This window comes from Lissotriton helveticus, chromosome 10, assembly GCF_964261635.1.
Source record: "Lissotriton helveticus chromosome 10, aLisHel1.1, whole genome shotgun sequence".
Lineage (NCBI taxonomy): Eukaryota > Metazoa > Chordata > Amphibia > Caudata > Salamandridae > Lissotriton > Lissotriton helveticus.
The window spans coordinates 16,385,035-16,406,867 of record NC_136071.1 but is presented as its reverse complement, the minus strand read 5'-3'; the positions used below and the strand labels follow the sequence as shown (position 1 = coordinate 16,406,867).

Sequence of the window (21,833 nt, the reverse complement as noted above, 5' to 3'; positions counted from 1 at the left end):
ATCAGAGCCCTCGGATCAATATATAGCAGAACCCTCAGGTAGATATTTCAGAGCCCCCGGATCGATAATTCAGAGCCATCGGATCGATATATCAGAGCAGTCAGATACATATATCGGAGCCCTCAGATAGATATATCAGAACCCTTGGATCGATATATCAGAGCCATCGGATCAATATATACGAGTCATCCGATAAGTATATCAGAGCCCTCAGATAGATATATCAGAGCCCTTGGATCGATATATCAGAGCCATCGGATCGATATATCCGAGTCATCCGATAAGTATATCAGAGCCCTCAGATAGATATATCAGAGCCCTCAGATAGATATATCAGAACCCTTGGATCGATATATCAGAGTCCTCAGATCGATATATCAGAGTCATCGGATACGTATATCAGAGCCCTCAGGTAGATATATCAGTGTCCTCGGACAATATATCAGAGCCCTTGGATCAATATATCAGAACCCTCAGGTAGATATTTCAGAGCCCCCGGATCGATAATTCAGAGCCATCGGATCGATATATCAGAGCAGTCAGATACATATATCGGAGCCCTCAGATAGATATATCAGAACCCTTGGATCGATATATCAGAGCCATCGGATCGATATATCCGAGTCATCCGATAAGTATATCAGAGCCCTCAGATAGATATATCAGAGCCCTTGGATCGATATATCAGAGCCATCGGATCGATATATCCGAGTCATCCGATAAGTATATCAGAGCCCTCAGATAGATATATCAGAGCCCTCAGATAGATATATCAGAACCCTTGGATCGATATATCAGAGTCCTCAGATCGATATATCAGAGTCATAGGATGCGTATATCAGAGCCCTCAGGTAGATATATCAGAGTCCTCGGATCAATATATCAGAGCCCTTGGATCAATATATCAGAACCCTCAGGTAGATATTTCAGAGCCCCAGGATCGATAATTCAGAGCCATCGGATCGATATATCAGAGCAGTCAGATACATATATCAGAGCCCTCAGATAGATATATCAGAACCCTTGGATCGATATATCGGAGTCCTCAGATCGATATATCAGAGTCATCGGATACGTATATCAGAACCCTCAGGTAGATATATCAGAGCCCTGAGATAGATATATCAGAGCCCTTGGATCGATATATCAGAGCCCTAGGATCAATATATCAGAACCCTCAGGTAGATATTTCAGAGCCCCCGTATCGATATTTCAGAGCCCTTGGATCGATATATCAGAGCCCTTGGATCAATATATCAGAGTCATCGGATACGTATATTGGAGCCCAGAGATAGATATATCAGAGCCCTCAGATAGATATATCAGAGCCTTCGGCTCAATATATCATAATCCTCAGGTAGATTTATCAGAGCCCTTGGATCGATATATCAAAGCCACCGGATTGCTATATCAGATACATATATCAGAGCCCTCAGATAGATATATCAGAGCCCTTGCATTGATATATCAGAGCCATCGGATCGATATATCAGAGCAGTAAGATACATATATCAGAGCCCTCAGATAGATATATCAGAACCCTTGGATCGATATATCAGAGTCCTCAGATCGATATATCAGAGTCATCGGATACGTATATCAGAGCCCTCAGGTAGATATATCAGAGCCCTCGGATCGATATATCAGAGCCCTCGGATCAATATATAGCAGAACCCTCAGGTAGATATTTCAGAGCCCCCCGGATCGATAATTCAGAGCCATCGGATCGATATATCAGAGCAGTCAGATACTTATATCAGAGCCCTCAGATAGATATATCAGAACCCTTAGATCGATATATCAGAGTCTTCCGATTGATATATCAGAGTCATCCAATAAGTATATCAGAGCCCTCAGATAGATATATCAGAGCCCTTGGATCGATATATCAGAGCCATCGGATCGATATATCAGAGCAGTCAGATACATATATCAGAGCGCTCAGATAGATATATCAGAACCCTTGGATCGATATATCAGAGCCATCGGATCGATATATCCGAGTCATCCGATAAGTATATCAGAGCCCTCAGATAGATATATCAGAGCCCTTGGATCGATATATCAGAGCCATTGGATCGATATATCCGAGTCATCCGATAAGTATATCAGAGCCCTCAGATAGATATATCAGAGCCCTCAGATAGATATATCAGAACCCTTGGATCGATATATCAGAGTCCTCAGATCGATATATCAGAGTCATCGGATACGTATATCAGAGCCCTCAGGTAGATATATCAGTGTCCTCGGATCAATATATCAGAGCCCTTGGATCAATATATCAGAACCCTCAGGTAGATATTTCAGAGCCCCCGGATCGATAATTCAGAGCCATCGGATCGATATATCAGAGCAGTCAGATACATATATCGGAGCCCTCAGATAGATATATCAGAACCCTTGGATCGATATATCAGAGCCATCGGATCGATATATCCGAGTCATCCGATAAGTATATCAGAGCCCTCAGATAGATATATCAGAGCCCTTGGATCGATATATCAGAGCCATCGGATCGATATATCCGAGTCATCCGATAAGTATGTCAGAGCCCTCAGATAGATATATCAGAGCCCTCAGATAGATATATCAGAACCCTTGGATTGATATATCAGAGTCCTCAGATCGATATATCAGAGTCATAGGATGCGTATATCAGAGCCCTCAGGTAGATATATCAGAGTCCTCGGATCAATATATCAGAGCCCTTGGATCAATATATCAGAACCCTCAGGTAGATATTTCAGAGCCCCAGGATCGATAATTCAGAGCCATCGGATCGATATATCAGAGCAGTCAGATACATATATCAGAGCCCTCAGATAGATATATCAGAACCCTTGGATCGATATATCGGAGTCCTCAGATCGATATATCAGAGTCATCGGATACGTATATCAGAACCCTCAGGTAGATATATCAGAGCCCTGAGATAGATATATCAGAGCCCTTGGATCGATATATCAGAGCCCTAGGATCAATATATCAGAACCCTCAGGTAGATATTTCAGAGCCCCCCGTATCGATATTTCAGAGCCCTTGGATCGATATATCAGAGTCATCGGATACGTATATCAGAGCCCTCAGATAGATCTATCAGAGTCCTTGGATCGATATATCAGAGCCCTTGGATCAATATATCAGAGTCATTGGATACGTATATCGGAGCCCAGAGATAGATATATCAGAGCCCTCAGATAGATATATCAGAGCCTTCGGCTCAATATATCATAATCCTCAGGTAGATTTATCAGAGCCCTTGGATCGATATATCAAAGCCACCGGATTGCTATATCAGATACATATATCAGAGCCCTCAGATAGATATATCTGAGTCCTCAGATAGATGTATCAAAGCCCTTGGATCAATATATCAGAGTCATTGGATACGTATATCAGAGCCCTGAGATAGATATATTAGAGCCCTGAGATAGATATATTAGAGCCCTCGGATCGATATATCAGAGTCATCGGATACGTATATCAGAACCCTCAGATAGATATATCAGAGTCCTCAGATAGATGCATCAGAGCCCTTGGATTGATATATCAGAGCCCTGGGATCAATATATCAGAACCCTCAGGTAGATATTTCAGAGCCCCCCGGATCAATATTTCAGAGTCCTTGGATCGATATATCAGAGCCCTCAGATCGATATATCAGAGTCATCGGATACGTATATCAGAGCCCTCAGATAGATCTATCAGATCCCTTGGATCGATATATAAGAGCCCTCGGATCAATATATCCGAGTCATCGGATACGTATATCGGAGCCCAGAGATAGATATATCAGAGCCCTTGGATCGATATATCAGAGCCCTCGGATCAATATATCAGAGTCATCGGATATGTATATCAGATCCCTGAGGTAGATATATCAGAGCCCTTGGATCGATATATCAGAGCCCTCGGATCAATATATCAGAGTCATCGGATATGTATATCAGAGCCCTGAGGTAGATATATCAGAGGCCTGAGGTAGATATATCAGAGCCCTCGGCTCAATATATCAGAGTCATCGGATACGTATATCGGAGCCCAGAGATAGATATATCAGAGCCCTCAGATAGATATATCAGAGCCCTCGGCTCAATATATCATAACCCTCAGGTAGATTTATCAGAGCCCTTGGATCGATATATCAGAGCCCTTGGATCAATATATCAGAACCCTCAGGTAGATATATCAGAGCCCTAGGATCGATATATCAGAGCCCTCGGATCAATATATCAGAACCCTCAGGTAGATATATCAGAGCTCTTGGATCGATATATCAGAGCCCTCTAATCAATAAATCAGAACCCTCAGGTAGATATATCAGAGCCCTTGGATCGATATATCAAAGCCATCTGATCAATATATCAGATACATATATCAGAGCCCTCAGATAGATATATCAGAGCCCTCGGATCAATGTATCAGAGTCCTCGGATAAGTATATCAGAGCCCTCAGATAGATATATCTGAACCCTCAGGTACATATATCAGAGCCCTCGGTTCATTATATCAGATCCCCTTGGATCGATATATCAGAGCCCTCAGATAGATGTATCTGCGTTTGCAGATAAATATGTCAGAGTCCAAGGTTAGATGTATCAGGGCCCTGCATAGATATAACAGAGCCAAAGGTATACATAGCTCCTTTCTGAGGCAGAGATATCAGAACTCTCAGATAGATATATCACAGCCCAGAATTGATGTATCGGAGCCCTTATACAGATATAACAGAGCCCCTAGATATATCAGAGTCATCAGGTAGATATGTCAGTGTACCCTGATGCACCTACTAGAGACCTGGATAGATATATCAGAGCCCAATGGAGACATATCAAAGCTCTGAGAAAGATAAGTATACCAGAGCCCAGGGATAGATATGTTAGAGCCCTCTGGTAGATATATCAGAGTCTCCTGATACATATATCAGAGCCCTCGGATCAATATATCAGAACCCTTAGGTGGATATATCAGTGCCCTCAGATCGATATTTCAGAGTCATCGGATACGTATATCAGAGCCCTCAGATAGATAAATCAGAGTCCTTGGATCGATATATCAGAGCCCTCGGATCAATATATCAGAGTCATTGGATACGTATATCAGAGCCCTCAGGTAGATATATCAGAGCCCTGAGATAGATATATTAGAGCCCTCGGATCGATATATCAGAGTCATCGGATACGTATATCAGAACCCTCAGATAGATATATCAGAGTCCTCAGATAGATGTATCAGAGCCCTTGGAACGATATATCAGAGCCCTCGGATCAATATATCAGAACCCTCAGGTAGATATATCAGAGCCCTAGGATCAGTATATCAGAACCCTCAGGTAAATATATCAGAGCCCTCAGATAGATGTATCAGAGCCATTTGATCGATATATCAGATGCATATATCAGAGTCCTCGGACAAGTATATTAGAGCCCTCAGATAGATATATCTGAACCCTCAGGTACATATATCAGAGCCCTTGGTTCAATATATCAGAGCCCTTGGTTCAATATATCAGAGCCCTTGGTTCAATATATCAGAGCCCTTGGATCGATATATCAGAGCCATCAGATAGATATGTCAGAGTATGTAGATAAATATATGTGAGTCCAAGGTAAGATATTTCAGAGCCCTGCATAGATATAACAGAGCCAAAGGTATCCATAGCTCCTCTCTGAGGCAGAGATATCAGAACTCTCAGATAGATATATCAGAGCCCAGGGCAGATGTATCAGAGCCCTCATACAGATATAACAGAGCCCTTAGATACATCAGAGTCCTCTAGTAAACATGTCAGAGTTCCCTGAGGCACCTACCAGAGACCGGAACAGATAAATCAGAGCCCAAGGGAGACATATCAAAGCTCTGAGATGGATAGAAATACCAGAGCCCATGGATAGACATGTTCGAGCCCTCTGGTAGATACATCAGAGTCTGCTGATACATATATTGGAGCCCTGGGATAGATATCTCAGAGCCCAGGGTTGATGTATCAGAGCCCTCATACAGATATAACAGAGCCCTTAGATTTAGCAGAGCCCCCCTCAGATAGATATATCGGAGCCCTTGGATAGATATATCAAAGCCCTCTGGTAGATATATCAGAGCCCTTCGATATATCAGAGTCCTCTGGTCAATTTGTCAGAGTTCCCTAATGCACCCACTAGATAGATATATCAGAGCCCTTGGATCGATATATCAGCGCCCTCGGATCAATATATCAGTGTCATCGGATACGTATATCAGAGTCCTCAGATATATATATTAGAGTCCTCAGATAGATGTATCAGAGCCCTTGGATCGATATATCAGAACCCTTGGATCGATATATCAGAGCCCTCGGATCAACATATCAGAGTCATCGGATACGTATATCAGTCCTCAGATAGATATATTAGAGTCCTCAGATAGATGTATCAGAGCCCTCGGATCAATATATCAGAGCCCTCGGATCACTATATCAGAACACTCAGGTAGATATCTCAGAGCCCAGGGTTGATGTATCAGAGCCCTCATACAGATATAACAGAGCCCTTAGATTTAGCAGAGCCCCCCTCAGATAGATATATCGGAGCCCTTGGATAAAGCCCTCTGGTAGATATATCAGAGCCCTACGATATATCAGAGTCCTCTAGTAAACATGTCAGAGTTCCCTGAGGCACCTACCAGAGACCGGGACAGATAAATCAGAGCCCAAGGGAGACATATCAAAGCTCTGAGATGGATAGAAATACCAGAGCCCATGGATAGACATGTTCGAGCCCTCTGCTAGATACATCAGAGTCTCCTGATACATATATTGGAGCCCTGGGATAGATATCTCAGAGCCCAGGGTTGATGTATCAGAGCCCTCATACAGATATAACAGAGCCCTTAGATTTAGCAGAGCCCCCCTCAGATAGATATATCGGAGCCCTTGGATAAAGCCCTCTGGTAGATATATCAGAGCCCTTCGATATATCAGAGTCCTCTGGTCGATTTGTCAGAGTTCCCTAATGCACCTACTAGATAGATATATCAGATCCCTTGGATCGATATATCAGAGCCCTCTGATCAATATATCAGAGTCATCGGATACGTATATCAGAGTCCTCAGATAGATATATTAGAGTCCTCAGATAGATGTATCAGAGCCCTCGGATCAATATATCAGAACACTCAGGTAGATATCTCAGAGCCCAGGGTTGATGTATCAGAGCCCTCATACAGATATAACAGAGCCCTTAGATTTAGCAGAGCCCCCCTCAGATAGATATATCGGAGCCCATGGATAGATATATCAAAGCCCTCTGGTAGATATATCAGAGCCCTTCGATATATCAGAGTCCTCTGGTCAATTTGTCAGAGTTCCCTAATGCACCTACTAGATAGATATATCAGAGTCCTTGAATTGATATATCAGAGCCCTCGTATCAATATATCAGAGTCATCGGATACGTATATCAGAGTCCTCAGATAGATATATTAGAGTCCTCAGATAGATGCATCAGAGCCCTCGGATCAATATATCAGAGCCCTCGGATCAATATATCAGAACACACAGGTAGATATCTCAGAGCCCAGGGTTGATGTATCAGAGCCCTCATACAGATATAACAGAGCCCTTAGATTTAGCAGAGCCCCCCTCAGATAGATATATCAGAGTCCTTGGATAGATATATCGGAGCCCTTGGATAGATATATCAAAGCCCTCTGGTAGATATATCAGAGCCCTTCGATATATCAGAGTCCTCTGGTCGATTTGTCAGAGTTCCCTAATGCACCTACTAGATAGATATATCAGAGCCCTTGGATCGATATATCAGAGCCCTCGGATCAATATATCAGAGTCATCGGATACGTATATCAGAGTACTCAGATTGATATATTAGAGTCCTCAGATAGATGTATCAGAGCCCTCGGATCAATATATCAGAGCCCTCGGATCAATATATCAGAACACTCAGGTAGATATCTCAGAGCCCAGGGTTGATGTATCAGAGCCCTCATACAGATATAACAGAGCCCTTAGATTTAGCAGAGCCCCCCTCAGATAGATATATCAGAGTCATTGGATAGATATATCAGAGCCCTTCGATATATCAGAGTCCTCTGGTCGATTTGTCAGAGTTCCCTAATGCACCTACTAGACACCTGGATAGATCTATCAGAGCCCAATGGAGACATATCAAAGCTCTGAGATGGATAAATATACCAGAGCCCAGGGATAGATATGTTAGAGCCCTTTAGTAGATATATCAGAGTCTCCTGATACATATATTGGAGCCCTGGGATAGACGTATCAGAGCACTGAGATAGATATATAAGAACCCTCAGCTATGTCAGAGCCTTGGATCAATATATCAGAGTACAGGGTAGATATATTGAAGCACTCATATAGTTCATCGTAGCCCTCGTGTAGGCATATCAGAGCCCTCGTGTAGGCATATCAGAGCCCTCGTGTAGGCATATCAGAGCCCTCATGTAGGCATATCAGAGCCCTCATGTAGGTATATCAAAGCCCTCAGATACATATATCAGAAATCTTGGATCGATATATCAGAGTCCTCAGATCGATATATCAGAGTCATCGGATACATATATCAGAGCCCCCGGATCAATATATAGCAGAACCCTCAGGTAGATATTTCAGAGCCCCCCGGATCGATAATTCAGAGCCATCGGATCGATATATCAGAGCAGTCAGATACATATATCAGAGCCCTCAGATAGATATATCAGAACCCTTAGATCGATATATCAGAGTCCTCCGATTGATATATCAGAGTCATCCAATAAGTATATCAGAGCCCTCAGATAGATATATCAGAGCCCTTGGATCGATATATCAGAGCCATCGGATCGATATATCAGAACAGTCAGATACATATATCAGAGCGCTCAGATAGATATATCAGAACCCTTGGATCGATATATCAGAGCCATCGGATCGATATATCCGAGTCATCCGATAAGTATATCAGAGCCCTCAGATAGATATATCAGAGCCCTTGGATCGATATATCAGAGCCATCGGATCGATATATCCGAGTCATCCGATAAGTATATCAGAGCCCTCAGATAGATATATCAGAGCCCTCAGATAGATATATCAGAACCCTTGGATCGATATATCAGAACCCTCAGGTAGATATTTCAGAGCCCCCGGATCGATAATTCAGAGCCATCGGATCGATATATCAGAGCAGTCAGATACATATATCAGAGCCCTCAGATAGATATATGAGAACCCTTGGATCGATATATCAGAGTCCTCAGATCGATATATCAGAGTCATCGGATACGTATATCAGAACCCTCAGGTAGATATATCAGAGCCCTGAGATAGATATATCAGAGCCCTTGGATCGATATATCAGAGCCCTAGGATCAATATATCAGAACCCTCAGGTAGATATTTCAGAGCCCCCCGGATCGATATTTCAGAGCCCTTGGATCGATATATCAGAGTCATCGGATACGTATATCAGAGCCCTCAGATAGATCTATCAGAGCCCTTGGATCAATATATCAGAGCCCTCGGATCAATATATCAGAGTCATCGGATACGTATATCGGAGCCCAGAGATAGATATATCAGAGCCCTCTGATAGATATATCAGAGCCTTCGGCTCAATATATCATAACCCTCAGGTAGATTTATCAGAGCCCTTGGATCGATATATCAAAGCCACAGGATTGCTATATCAGATACATATATCAGAGCCCTCAGATAGATATATCTGAGTCCTCAGATAGATGTATCAAAGCCCTTGGATCAATATATCAGAGTCATTGGATACGTATATCAGAGCCCTCAGGTAGATATATCAGAGCCCTGAGATAGATATATTAGAGCCCTCGGATCGATATATCAGAGTCATCGGATACGTATATCAGAACCCTCAGATAGATATATCAGAGTCCTCAGATAGATGCATCAGAGCCCTTGGATTGATATATCAGAGCCCTAGGATCAATATATCAGAACCCTCAGGTAGATATTTCAGAGCCCCCCGGATCGATATTTCAGAGTCCTTGGATCGATATATCAGAGCCCTCGGATCGATATATCAGAGTCATCGGATATGTATATCAGAGCCCTCAGATAGATCTATCAGAGTCCTCAGATAGATGCATCAGAGCCCTTGGATTGATATATCAGAGCCCTAGGATCAATATATCAGAACCCTCAGGTACATATATCAGAGCCCTCGGTTCATTATATCAGATCCCCTTGGATCGATATATCAGAGCCCTCAGATAGATGTATCTGCGTTTGCAGATAAATATGTCAGAGTCCAAGGTTAGATGTATCAGAGCCCTGCATAGATATAACAGAGCCAAAGGTATACATAGCTCCTTTCTGAGGCAGAGATATCAGAACTCTCAGATAGATATATCACAGCCCAGAATTGATGTATCGGAGCCCTTATACAGATATAACAGAGCCCCTAGATATATCAGAGTCATCAGGTAGATATGTCAGTGTACCCTGATGCACCTACTAGAGACCTGGATAGATATATCAGAGCCCAATGGAGACATATCAAAGCTCTGAGAAAGATAAGTATACCAGAGCCCAGGGATAGATATGTTAGAGCCCTCTGGTAGATATATCAGAGTCTCCTGATACATATATCAGAGCCCTCGGATCAATATATCAGAACCCTTAGGTGGATATATCAGTGCCCTCAGATCGATATTTCAGAGTCATCGGATACGTATATCAGCGCCCTCAGATAGATAAATCAGAGTCCTTGGATCGATATATCAGAGCCCTCGGATCAATATATCAGAGTCATTGGATACGTATATCAGAGCCCTCGGATCAATATATCAGAACCCTCAGGTAGATATATCAGAGCCCTAGGATCAGTATATCAGAACCCTCAGGTAAATATATCAGAGCCCTCAGATAGATGTATCAGAGCCATTTGATCGATATATCAGATGCATGTATCAGAGTCCTCGGACAAGTATATTAGAGCCCTCAGATAGATATATCTGAACCCTCAGGTACATATATCAGAGCCCTTGGTTCAATATATCAGAGCCCTTGGTTCAATATATCAGAGTCATCGGATAGATATGTCAGAGTATGTAGATAAATATATGTGAGTCCAAGGTAAGATATTTCAGAGCCCTGCATAGATATAACAGAGCCAAAGGTATCCATAGCTCCTCTCTGAGGCAGAGATATCAGAACTCTCAGATAGATATATCACAGCCCAGAATTGATGTATCGGAGCCCTTATACAGATATAACAGAGCCCCTAGATATATCAGAGCCCCTAGATATATCAGAGCCCAGGGTAGATGTATCAGAGCCCTCATACAGATATAACAGAGCCCTTAGATACATCAGAGTCCTCTAGTAAACATGTCAGAGTTCCCTGAGGCACCTACCAGAGACCGGGACAGATAAATCAGAGCCCAAGGGAGACATATCAAAGCTCTGAGATGGATAGAAATACCAGAGCCCATGGATAGACATGTTCGAGCCCTCTGCTAGATACATCAGAGTCTCCTGATACATATATTGGAGCCCTGGGATAGATATCTCAGAGCCCAGGGTTGATGTATCAGAGCCCTCATACAGATATAACAGAGCCCTTAGATTTAGCAGAGCCCCCCTCAGATAGATATATCAGAGTCCTTGGATAGATATATCGGAGCCCATGGATAGATATATCAAAGCCCTCTGGTAGATATATCAGAGCCCTTCGATATATCAGAGTCCTCTGGTCGATTTGTCAGAGTTCCCTAATGCACCTACTAGATAGATATATCAGAGCCCTCGGATCAACATATCAGAGTCATCGGATACGTATATCAGAGTCCTCAGATAGATATATTAGAGTCCTCAGATAGATGTATCAGAGCCCTCGGATCAATATATCAGAGCCCTCGGATCAATATATCAGAACACTCAGGTAGATATCTCAGAGCCCAGGGTTGATATATCAGAGTCCTTGGATAGATATATCAAAGCCCTGGAAAGTGATATCACCCACATTCAATTGTATGTTTACTTCTGTTTCTCTTCTTTTTCTCTATTTCCTGCCAGTGGATTCCTACTGGTCCCATTGCTCTCGGACACCAGAGAGGAGTGGTCGGTGTGCCTGCCAGCAGTTTATGACCCTACTGCGTTCCCCGTGATGGTGGTAAATCAATACTACAACTTGTTGGTCTAAGTCCTTCAAACAACCTTAGTTTGTAAACAGCAAACAACTGAAACTATTAACCCACTTGGGAAACATCTTTTACATCACGGTTATAACCACACAACGCCTTTACCATGCATGGTAAGTCTCTGTAAGGTAAGTATGTGGGTATGTGTGCGTGTATATGTCTATGTATTGATATTACCTAGTGGCGGTCACCCCTAGGTGGTTATAGGTAGGTCTGCTTTTGCATAGCAAGAGCATTTTTTGGTTTGCTATGAACTTTGACCCAGTTGAACAAAACATCATAAAGCTTTCCAAATAAAAGTTCATCCACCTCTGGTCCTTCCGGAAAGTTTCGGGGTGATTTGTTAAGTGCAGGCCAAGAAAAACAGGGGGTTTCAAAATGCACAATCCCCATGCATTTGCCATAGACTTCTTTAAAACAGACCACAGAAAAACTCTGAAAGGAATTACACCAAATTTGGCAGAACGTTAGATCTTGGTCATCGGTGCTTTTTGTGATTTGGTGTAAATCCAGAGTAGTTTTGGAGACATGTAGGGTAAGAAATTATTTTATATTTTGACAGTTGGGTCGTCGAGTGTCTCGAGAGACTCTCACAGGAGCATCAATTTAAAAATAGAGTATTCTTATTAACCCAGGGAGCTTTATTTCCCGTTTGCCATTTTGCTCCCATGGGATTCTGGCTCCTGTGAGAGTGAGTGCTGATTGGCTGCCAGAAACATGAGAAATAAGTAGCTGGCAGATATTACAGTACTCTGGGACATAGTCGCCTGTTCTGAAAAGAAGATAAAGAAATAGTTTAAGGGTATAGGGTAGGGATACCCTGACCCCGTGGGCAACGTGAGGGAAACAAGAGGGACCCCTGGTGGCCAAAAAAGAAAACATATTCAGCAAAACTTTTGCAATCCTGCAAGACTCTTGCAGGATGAAAAAAAAATTGTGGCTGGGCCTACCCTTGGGACTGAATTTGTAAAGGTGTGGGGCATTGTGGCCCAACTCCCTGTGCCTCTAAAGTCTCCAGGGAGCCCACCTCCTGATGTTACTTTCTATGGGGAGGGGGGTATGTAGCATCCCTCTCCAAAACATCAAGAAGCCCCGGGGAGCCCACCACCAGGGCTTAAATGTAATAAAATAGGGCAGGATATTGAGGACCTCCCTCCCAGAGCCTGAAAAGAGGAGGGATGCTGTGTGGCCCACCTTCTGAGCCATTAATGGCCCCGGCAGCCCCATTCCCTGAGATCGGCTCAGATGCTGTGTTCCGGGGAACCCACTCCAGGGGCATAGTGGTTTTCCTGCCTACACTGGAGCGGGCAGGGAACACTGTGTTTGCTCTTGCTTTGCAGGAGCATTTTCAAATCTCCGCCAAGCGGGAGCAAACACCAAGTCCGCTCTTAGCTGGCGGGAGCTTCAAAAATGCTCCTGCCAACTTCAGATCTGTTTCCCTGCTTGCAGTGATGCAGGCAGGGAAACAGATCAAAATATTACTCCAGCCCACAAGGAGCAGCATTAGGAGCTGCTGCCCGCAGGCCGGAGAATTCTGGCTCCTGCTGGATCCATAAAGTGTTTAACAACAAGGGGTGGTGATGGACAGAGTTTCTGAATTAAGCAGAATACTCTCACCCAGTCAAGAGATCCGGGCTTGATCCAACACCGTTTTTTAGCTCACTGCACCATCCCAGTTCAGAACCTGGCTATATGCAAATTAGTCTGTTCCTGTCCCAGTGCATGATGGGAACAGGGCAAACCAAACTACCAAGCCAATTCTTACACTGGGAAGGAAACAAGCTTCCGGGGACAAGTTTCTGGCATTTCAGCCGTCGTCGGCCCGGCTTGCTTGAATCCTGATGGTGCAATGAGCAAGGGACTCACATCTGAGTATACCCTTCCACGCTTAGGGTGGACAAAATATTTAACAACAAGGGGTGGTGATGGACAGAGTTTCTGAATTAAGCAGAATACTCTCACCCAGTCAAGAGATCCGGGCTAGATCCAACACCGTTTTTTAGCTCACTGCACCATCCCAGTTCAGAACCTGGCTATATGCAAATTAGTCTGTTCCTGTCCCAGTGCATGATGGGAACAGGGCAAACCAAACTACCAAGCCAATTCTTACACTGGGAAGGAAACAAGCTTCCGGGGACCGGTTTCTGGCATTTCAGCCGTCGTCGTCCCGGCTTGCTTGAATCCTGATGGTGCAATGAGCAAGGGACCTTAAAGTGGGCTGGCCCCACGAGGGCTTTGGGGCTCCCCTGCATCCGCTAACGACAGTATGGTGGGTATCTGGGTGGGGGGTTGTATTTACATATGGTAATTAATTATTACTTTACGTAAAAAGGACTTTAGAAACTCACTGAAAAAGTTCAAGTTTAAGGTTAAAATAATGTTATAGTTAGGTGAGATTAAAAGATCAGTTTTTTTTAAACCATAGAAATTCAGTGAAAAAACTCAAAGGTTAAATTACCGTTATAGTTGGGTGAATTTATCAGTGACAGCATTAATAATTTGAACTAATAAAAAACAGCACACAAATTCACCAATTATAGTTAGCAGTGCTAACTATAACGTGCGCCCTGCCATGCTTCGCTTATAAACTCACTTATGACATCATTCATGACATGTTCTGTGGCATCCTTTATGACGCCACTCATGACATCTGAAATTACATAATTGATGACATCACTAATGATATCATCCAGTGAGTGTGCTAGTTTGTTTTATAGTTTACATAGTGGCAAGGAACTACTAAATTACTTACCCTGGGGTATGGGGTCCAATATCCTTTGGAGGCTTGTAGGAGGCTGAAGATGCACAGTCTATCTTCCTCATTTTTTATGATTTCGGCCTGGTGTAGCCTCCCCAGCATCTATAACTAATGAATGTGGCTCTGACACCATTTATTTTCCCGATCCACAGGATCACAGTACTTTTTGCCAATATTTCTTCTTTTTTGGGCCCCCGGGGAGCGTCGCTCTGAATCTCCTTCATGGCGATTAGGGGGTCAGGGTATCTCTCCCCTCCCCCCTTATATTGTTATTATTTTTTAACTTCAAGACAGGGGACTATGTCCCTGAGTCCTGTAATGGCTGTCAGCAATATTTTTCTCAAGTTGCTGGCAGCCAATCCGAGTGCTCACCCCTGCGGGAGTCTGACTGCTACAGGAGCGAGATGGGCCGAGCGATATAAAGCTTCTTGGGCCAATCAGAACACACTATTTTTAAATTGGCACTACTGCCAGAGACTCTCTAGACACCCAACTGTCCAGATGTACAATTATATTTCATTCTTATTTCCTCAAAAACGACTGAACGGATTTACACAAAATCACAAGAAGCACCATCATCAGACCATGATGTAGCTTCCTGCCAAATTTGGTGTCATTACGTTCAGCAATTTTTGCCGAAACTGTTTCCTAAAGAAGTCTATGGCAAATGAATACGGATTTTGCGTTTTGGGAAGCCCCTTTATTCTCAGAGCCCGCTTGACAGATCACCCCACAACTTTCCATGCACAAACTAGTCAAAAAGTAGCTCCTTTGTGGAAAGTTTTGTGAAGATTCATCAAACAGGGCCAAAGTTATTAGCAACACAAAAAACACTTTTCCTATGGAACAGCTGACCTAACTATAACTACCTAGTGGCAACCTTGTTTACCTTATTTATACTTCCTGCGTGGCAAAGGCAGATGCATGGTAAATTAAACGTATGCACTGTGAAAATTGTGTAGTAAAGGGATGCCTGGTAATAGAATGCGTTGTAAGGTTATACAAATACCTCCATGTCTTCTTTACAGTCAATGGCCATTGCCGTGAGACCTCCACTAACAACCACGCCAGGGAGTATTATTGAATAGCACCCAAAGTATGTCCAAGATTGTCGACAACAACTGAAACGAGGGCTTCACCATCCACTGCCACAAGACCTCCACTAACAACCACCCAAGAGAGTATTATTGAAAAACACCCAAAATGAGTGCCACCAACAACTTAAAACAAGGGCTTAACATTCATTGCCATAAGACCTCCACTAACAGCCACCCAAGTTAGTATTATTGAAAAGCACCTGAAGTATGTCTAAAAGTGCCGCCAACAACTGAAACAAGGGCTCCACCATCCATTGCATCTGGCCTGCAAAGGACAATACCCTCAACAGTGTTGAAGAATGTGCTAAGCAGCCCACGACGACGCCCTCAAGGCTGTGGGTAACTTGCATCAACCTCTCAGCGTACAACTACTCTACAACTAAGAGTCAACCGGTCACCACCCATAGGCTGTCTCTGAGGGTTGTATGTCAGTACAACGCATGCTTTTACCCCGCATGCCATTACAACGCGGGGATTACAACGCAAATTGTTACAACGACTTGCGTTGGGGGGCGCTGGATAGTGGAATAGTTTAATTTTCTATTCCAACTCCAGTTCCCGTGGATAGTAGGGAAGGTGTTGGATAGAAAATTAAACTATTCCCTATCCCACAGCGCCCTCGAGTGAAAGTCGTTGTAATGACTTTCGTTGTAATCCCCGCGTTGTAATGGGAGTGCGGTGTAATAGTTGCGTCGTAAAGGATGTTCCTCGTCTCTGAGGATTCATCTGAGACTGCTGGTGACACTTACCCAAGAGTGTTACTGGTAACAAGTCTGTTCCCACTACAATCCATGCCACAGTTCAGACCTGTAATTAATTTTTGTAACCTATTCCTGTGAAATTTACAACAAGACGCCCAGGTATCCTTGTGCAAGAAAGAGGCAGGACAGTCCTATCCATCCACTCATGTTTGCCCCCTTCCTTGTGCCCTGGAGATGGGTTGGAGCATCTTTGCAATGATGGGTCATGCTTGCTAGGGTACCACATACTGAAGCTTTGAGGCTGGCCATCCCATGCAGAACAACAATGAGTTGGCGTCTTCGAAAGCAGGTTCAGCATTAGAACTTCCCTAGACCTCGCACATTAAGATGCAATATACCTTTCTTGTCCTTCTTCTCTTCCTCCTCTCCTCCAGCCCCAAGAAGAGTAAAGATGATGCCGGTCTGTGAATTCACCCCCACGGCCGTGACGACCATCCTTCCGGAGCCTTCCATGACGTGGGTACCTGGAAAACACAAGACAGAGAGGTAGGACATGCTCTCAGGAGTCCAGGTGATGAGTGTGCCAACTTTGGCCATAGATGAATTGGTGGAAGAGAGCACAGGAAGTTTTATCAGAGTGGGCCTTCATAAGGCTGCTAGGATAGGCCAGCAATAGCCCTACTGACTATTCAGCGACCATCGGGGTCCATTGAGGTCCATCGAGCTCCCTGTGGACATCAGACGCTCCCCGACCCTGCACACGTTCAGGAAGGACCTCAAGATCTCGCTCTTTGACTGATCCGGAGCTGCCCACCCCCCCAGCACCCTGAGACCCTCACGGGTGAGTAGCGCGCTTTATAAGCCCCCTGATTGACTGACAGCTGTCTACCTCTAAGCTGCACCTCTCACACGACAGTCTTGACTGGACACCTTGGCTGGTGTATCTTGCTTAAAGTTTGCATCACACTTTATTGCACCTCTCGGAGAACAGCTACTCCAGGATTGAGGCCCCAGGACCAGGCTGTATTCCCATGAAAAGATTGGGAGCTCCCAAGAGGAAGACATGCTCTGGCCTGGGAGCCCTGCCGGTGCCCCGGGGGGACAGAAACTTATTACAGGACAAGCCTGTGTGCTGTAGATGCTGAGGTGTTAGAATGGGCCAGGGGTGTATCACCCAGGGCAGGGGCAGACGGTCAGGTCTTGCAGTTACCCCTGGGTGCCTGTATGAGTCCTTGTGTGCGAACGGAAGACTCTATGTGTACAGAGGAGCCCCTGTGTGCCCAGAGGAGCTCTTGTGTGCCCAGAGAAGGCTCTGTGTCCCCAGAGGAAACACTGTGTGCTCAGATAAGCTTCTGTGTGCACACAGGACCCCCTGGCCGCACAGTGGAGCCCCTGTGTGCCAAGAGGAGGCTTAGTATGCCCGGAGGAGACTGCGTGGTCAAAGGATCCCCTGTGTGCCCACAGGAGGCCCGCTGTTGCCTAAGGAGACTCTCTGTGCCCCCATGAACTCTTGTAAGCCCAGGCGAGAGCCCCTGTACACAGAGGAGCCCCTGTGTGCCCAAAGGAGGCCCTGTGTCCCATAAAGAGAGCTTGTGTGCCCGATGTGCCCCTGTGTGCCCATGGAAGACTATGTGTACAGAGGAGCCCCTGTGCGCCCAGAGGAGCTCTTGTGTGCCCAGAGAAGGCTCTGTGTGCCCAGAGGAAAGACCGCGTGCCCAGAGTAACCCTTGTGTGCCCAGATAAGCTTCTGTGTGCACACAGGAGCCCATGGCCGCACAGAGGAGCTTAGGGTGCCCAGATGATCAACTGTCTGCCCAGAGGAGCCTTGTGTGCCTAGAGAAGCCCATGCATGCCCACAGGAGCCTCAACCTGCACACAGAAGACTCGTTGTACCCAAATGAGCTCCTGTGTTCACCTTGGAGCCGTCAGCTCCTCATAGGAGCCCGCGAGTGCAGACAGACGTTCCTATGTTCAGAGAGGCCTCCATGCGTCCTGGAGGTCCTTGTGTGCCTGAAGAGCCCCTGTATGGCCAGAGGACCACTTCTTTGCTGGGAAAAGTCCAATTTGTGCTCCTTTGTGTCCCATAGAGGCCCCTATGCTCAAAGGAGAAGTCCCTTTGTGCAGAGAGGAGCAGGCATGTGTGATGCAGAGCAGTGTGCCCCCAGGAGCCTCTGTGTGCCCTCAAGAGCCTCTGTGTGCCTTCAGGAGCCTCTGTGTGCCCGCTAGAGCCTCTGTGTGCCCTCAAGAGCCTCTGTGTGCCCCCAGGAGCCTCTGTGTGCCCTCAAGAGCCTCTGTGTGCCCTCAGGAGCCTCTGTGTGCCCTCAAGAGCCTCTGTGTGCCCTCAAGAGCCTCTGTGTGCCCTCAGGAGCCTCTGTGTGCCCTCAAGAGCCTCTGTGTGCCCCCAAGAGCCTCTGTGTGCCCCCAGGAGCCTTTGTGTGCCCTCAGGAGCCTCTGTGTGCCCTCAGGAGCCTCTGTGTGCCATCAGGAGCCTCTGTGTGCCCTCAGGAGCCTCTGTGTGCCCTCAGGAGCCTCTGTGTGCCCGCAGGAGCCTCTGTGTGCCCTCAGGAGCCTCAGAGTGCCCTCATGAGCCTTTGTGTGCCCTCAGGAGCCTCTGTGTGCCCTCTGGAGCCTCTGTGTGCCACCAGGATCCTCTGTGTGCCCTCAGGAGCCTCTGTGTGCCCTCAGGAGCCTATGTGTGCCCGCAGGAGCCTCTGTGTGCCCACAGGAGCCTCTGTGTGCCCTCAGGAGCCTCTGTGTGCCCCCAGGAGCCTCTGTGTGCCCTCTGGAGCCTCTGTGTGCCCTCAGGAGCCTCTGTGTGCCCTCTGGAGCCTCTGTGTGCCCTCAAGAGCCTCTGTGTGCCCTCTGGAGCCTCTGTGTGCCCTCAGGAGCCTCTGTTTATTTATTTATTTATTTATTTCGCATACTTTTAGAGCGCAGACCTGTCACCCAGAGGGCATCCTGGCGCTATGATCAGAGAACCCCCGCACAAGACCAGAGCAAACGCACAGCCATTACTTGGGAAAAAGATGAGTCTTTAAGGCTTTCCTGAATGAAAGATAGTTCTTGCAGCTCCTGAGAGTGAGTGGGAGAGAATTCCACAATTTAGCTGCCGCCACTCTAAATGAGCGGCCGCCCATCCTCACTCTTTGAAACCTAGGCACCACCAGAAGGTGAGCCGATGACGACCGCAGAAGCCGTGGGGCAGAATACCATGCAAGCATGTTTTGTAGTGGGATGGGGCCTAAGAGGTGAACCGCTCTGTTGGACAGGCCACATGAAGGGCTCGCTCCCTCCCCGCAGGACAGGGCCCGGGCCACCGTCAGCACCATTGCCCGGCCCAGCCGCCATCTTGGACACGGCACCACGCGGCCGCGCGGCCTCAGCCCGACCCCAACCCTGGGCCTGGCCAGGCCCTGACATCCCGGCACCACCCTCCACCCAGGAGGTGAACGGACCACTTGGCAGGTCAATGGGAGTAAGAAGTGTCGATGGCTCTCCCCCGCCAGGTGCCGAGCACCCCCAGCCTCCTCGGGCGCTGGCTCCACCCCCCTGCTGGGTGTCTGGACTCCCTCATCCCAGACCTCCCGACCTCCAAGAGCGAGGGTCCGGACATCAAAGGGCGCCAGACCTATAACTGAGGCCGCCCCAGGACAGGAAGGCAGTTGTATCCTGGAGTCGAGAGACACCGAGAAGAACTCATCCTTGACGGACTGCTGGCGCTGCCACAGCCCTGCCTTGTGAACTATTGTCCTGCCTGCTGGCGCTGCCGCGGCCCTCTGCAACCTTCATCCTCGTGGGACCTGCTGGCGCTGCCGCGGCCCTCTGCAACCTTTATCCTCGTGGGACCTGCTGGCGCTGCCGCGGCCCTCTGCAACCTTCGTCCTCATTGGGACCTGCTGGCGCTGCCGCGGCCCGTAGTAACCTCCATCCTCGTGGGACCTGCTGGCGCTGCCGCGGCCCGTTGCAACCTGCATTCTCGTGGGACCTGCTGGCGCTGCCGCGGCCCATTGTAACCTTCATCCTCGTTGGGACCTGCTGGCGCTGCCGCGGCCCGTTGCCACCTACGACCTCTTCGGGACCTGCCGGCGCTGCCGCGGTCTGACCCATCCGAACACCGAGCTCGAGGATTGTGAGCTATCACCGTTACACCTCCGTACCCGTGGGTACCAAGACTGTCCCGCTACCCCCTTCCCTTACTAGAGACTAGAATTGAGAGGATCATCGTGTCCTGATCGCCTTGTATCGTACCACTCTACTACCAGAAGTGCCTATAAAAGGTGTTACCCTGATCTTTGTGTGGTGTCCATCTGTGGGGGGGGGGTTACCTGTCTGTGCGATCACTGTGCTCGGCCGACCCTCCAGGTCCCCGTCTAACATTGGTGGCTAGCGGCGCGATCCGAACCAACGCGTACCGTACAGACAGTAACTCACCCTACGACTAAAACCACAATGACGACCAAAGAGAGCGGATCGGCGGAGAAGTTCCAGATGGAAAAGCTGGAGGAATACAACCACCGAGAGCTCAAACAATTTTGCATGGACTTAGGCATTGCTACCACCGGGCTAAGCACAAAAGAAGACTTCAAAAACGCCCTAGAGGCCTGGACAGAGACAAATACCGCAACCCCCCGGGACCCCGCAGCCCCGGAAGTCAACACCACCCGGACGGAGGAACGGAGAACAGGCCCGTCCCGTGAAGAGATCCAAGAGCGGGAAAAAAATAGATTACACGAGTTAGACTTGGCACGACTCAGATTAGACGGAGAATTAAAACTGGCGGAACAAAAAATAAACTTAGAACACTTACGGCTCAGAGAAGAGCGAGAGGAAAAACAGAGACAGAGAGACCTCGAAGAAAAAAGACTGGCATACGAGCACGAGTGCAAACTAGCGGAGATAGAAATACGCAAACTGAACAAAAACCTAGGGGTGCCCGAGCAACCGCACTCCTCGGGTCCTACCGAGCAGAAGGTCCACATCCCCAAGGATGTGGTCCGAGAATATCACCGGAACGACGACATACAGCAGTGGTTCAAGGCCTATGAGATTGCCATGACCGCCCACCGGGTCGCTCGAAGTGACTGGGGAGCCGGCCTATGGGGGAGA

At 46.6% G+C, this 21,833-nt stretch overlaps 1 protein-coding gene across 1 annotated transcript in view; it reads right to left on the bottom strand.

Annotated features, from left to right (window-relative positions):
- ATP2B3 (ATPase plasma membrane Ca2+ transporting 3) overlaps positions 1–21,833 on the bottom strand; it is a 633,319-nt gene that overhangs the window by 188,423 nt on the left and 423,063 nt on the right. The window contains exon 7 of the mRNA XM_078664571.1: positions 17,126–17,251. Coding sequence (XP_078520697.1) covers positions 17,126–17,251 — 126 coding nt within the window. The remainder of the gene's footprint in view (positions 1–17,125; positions 17,252–21,833) is intronic.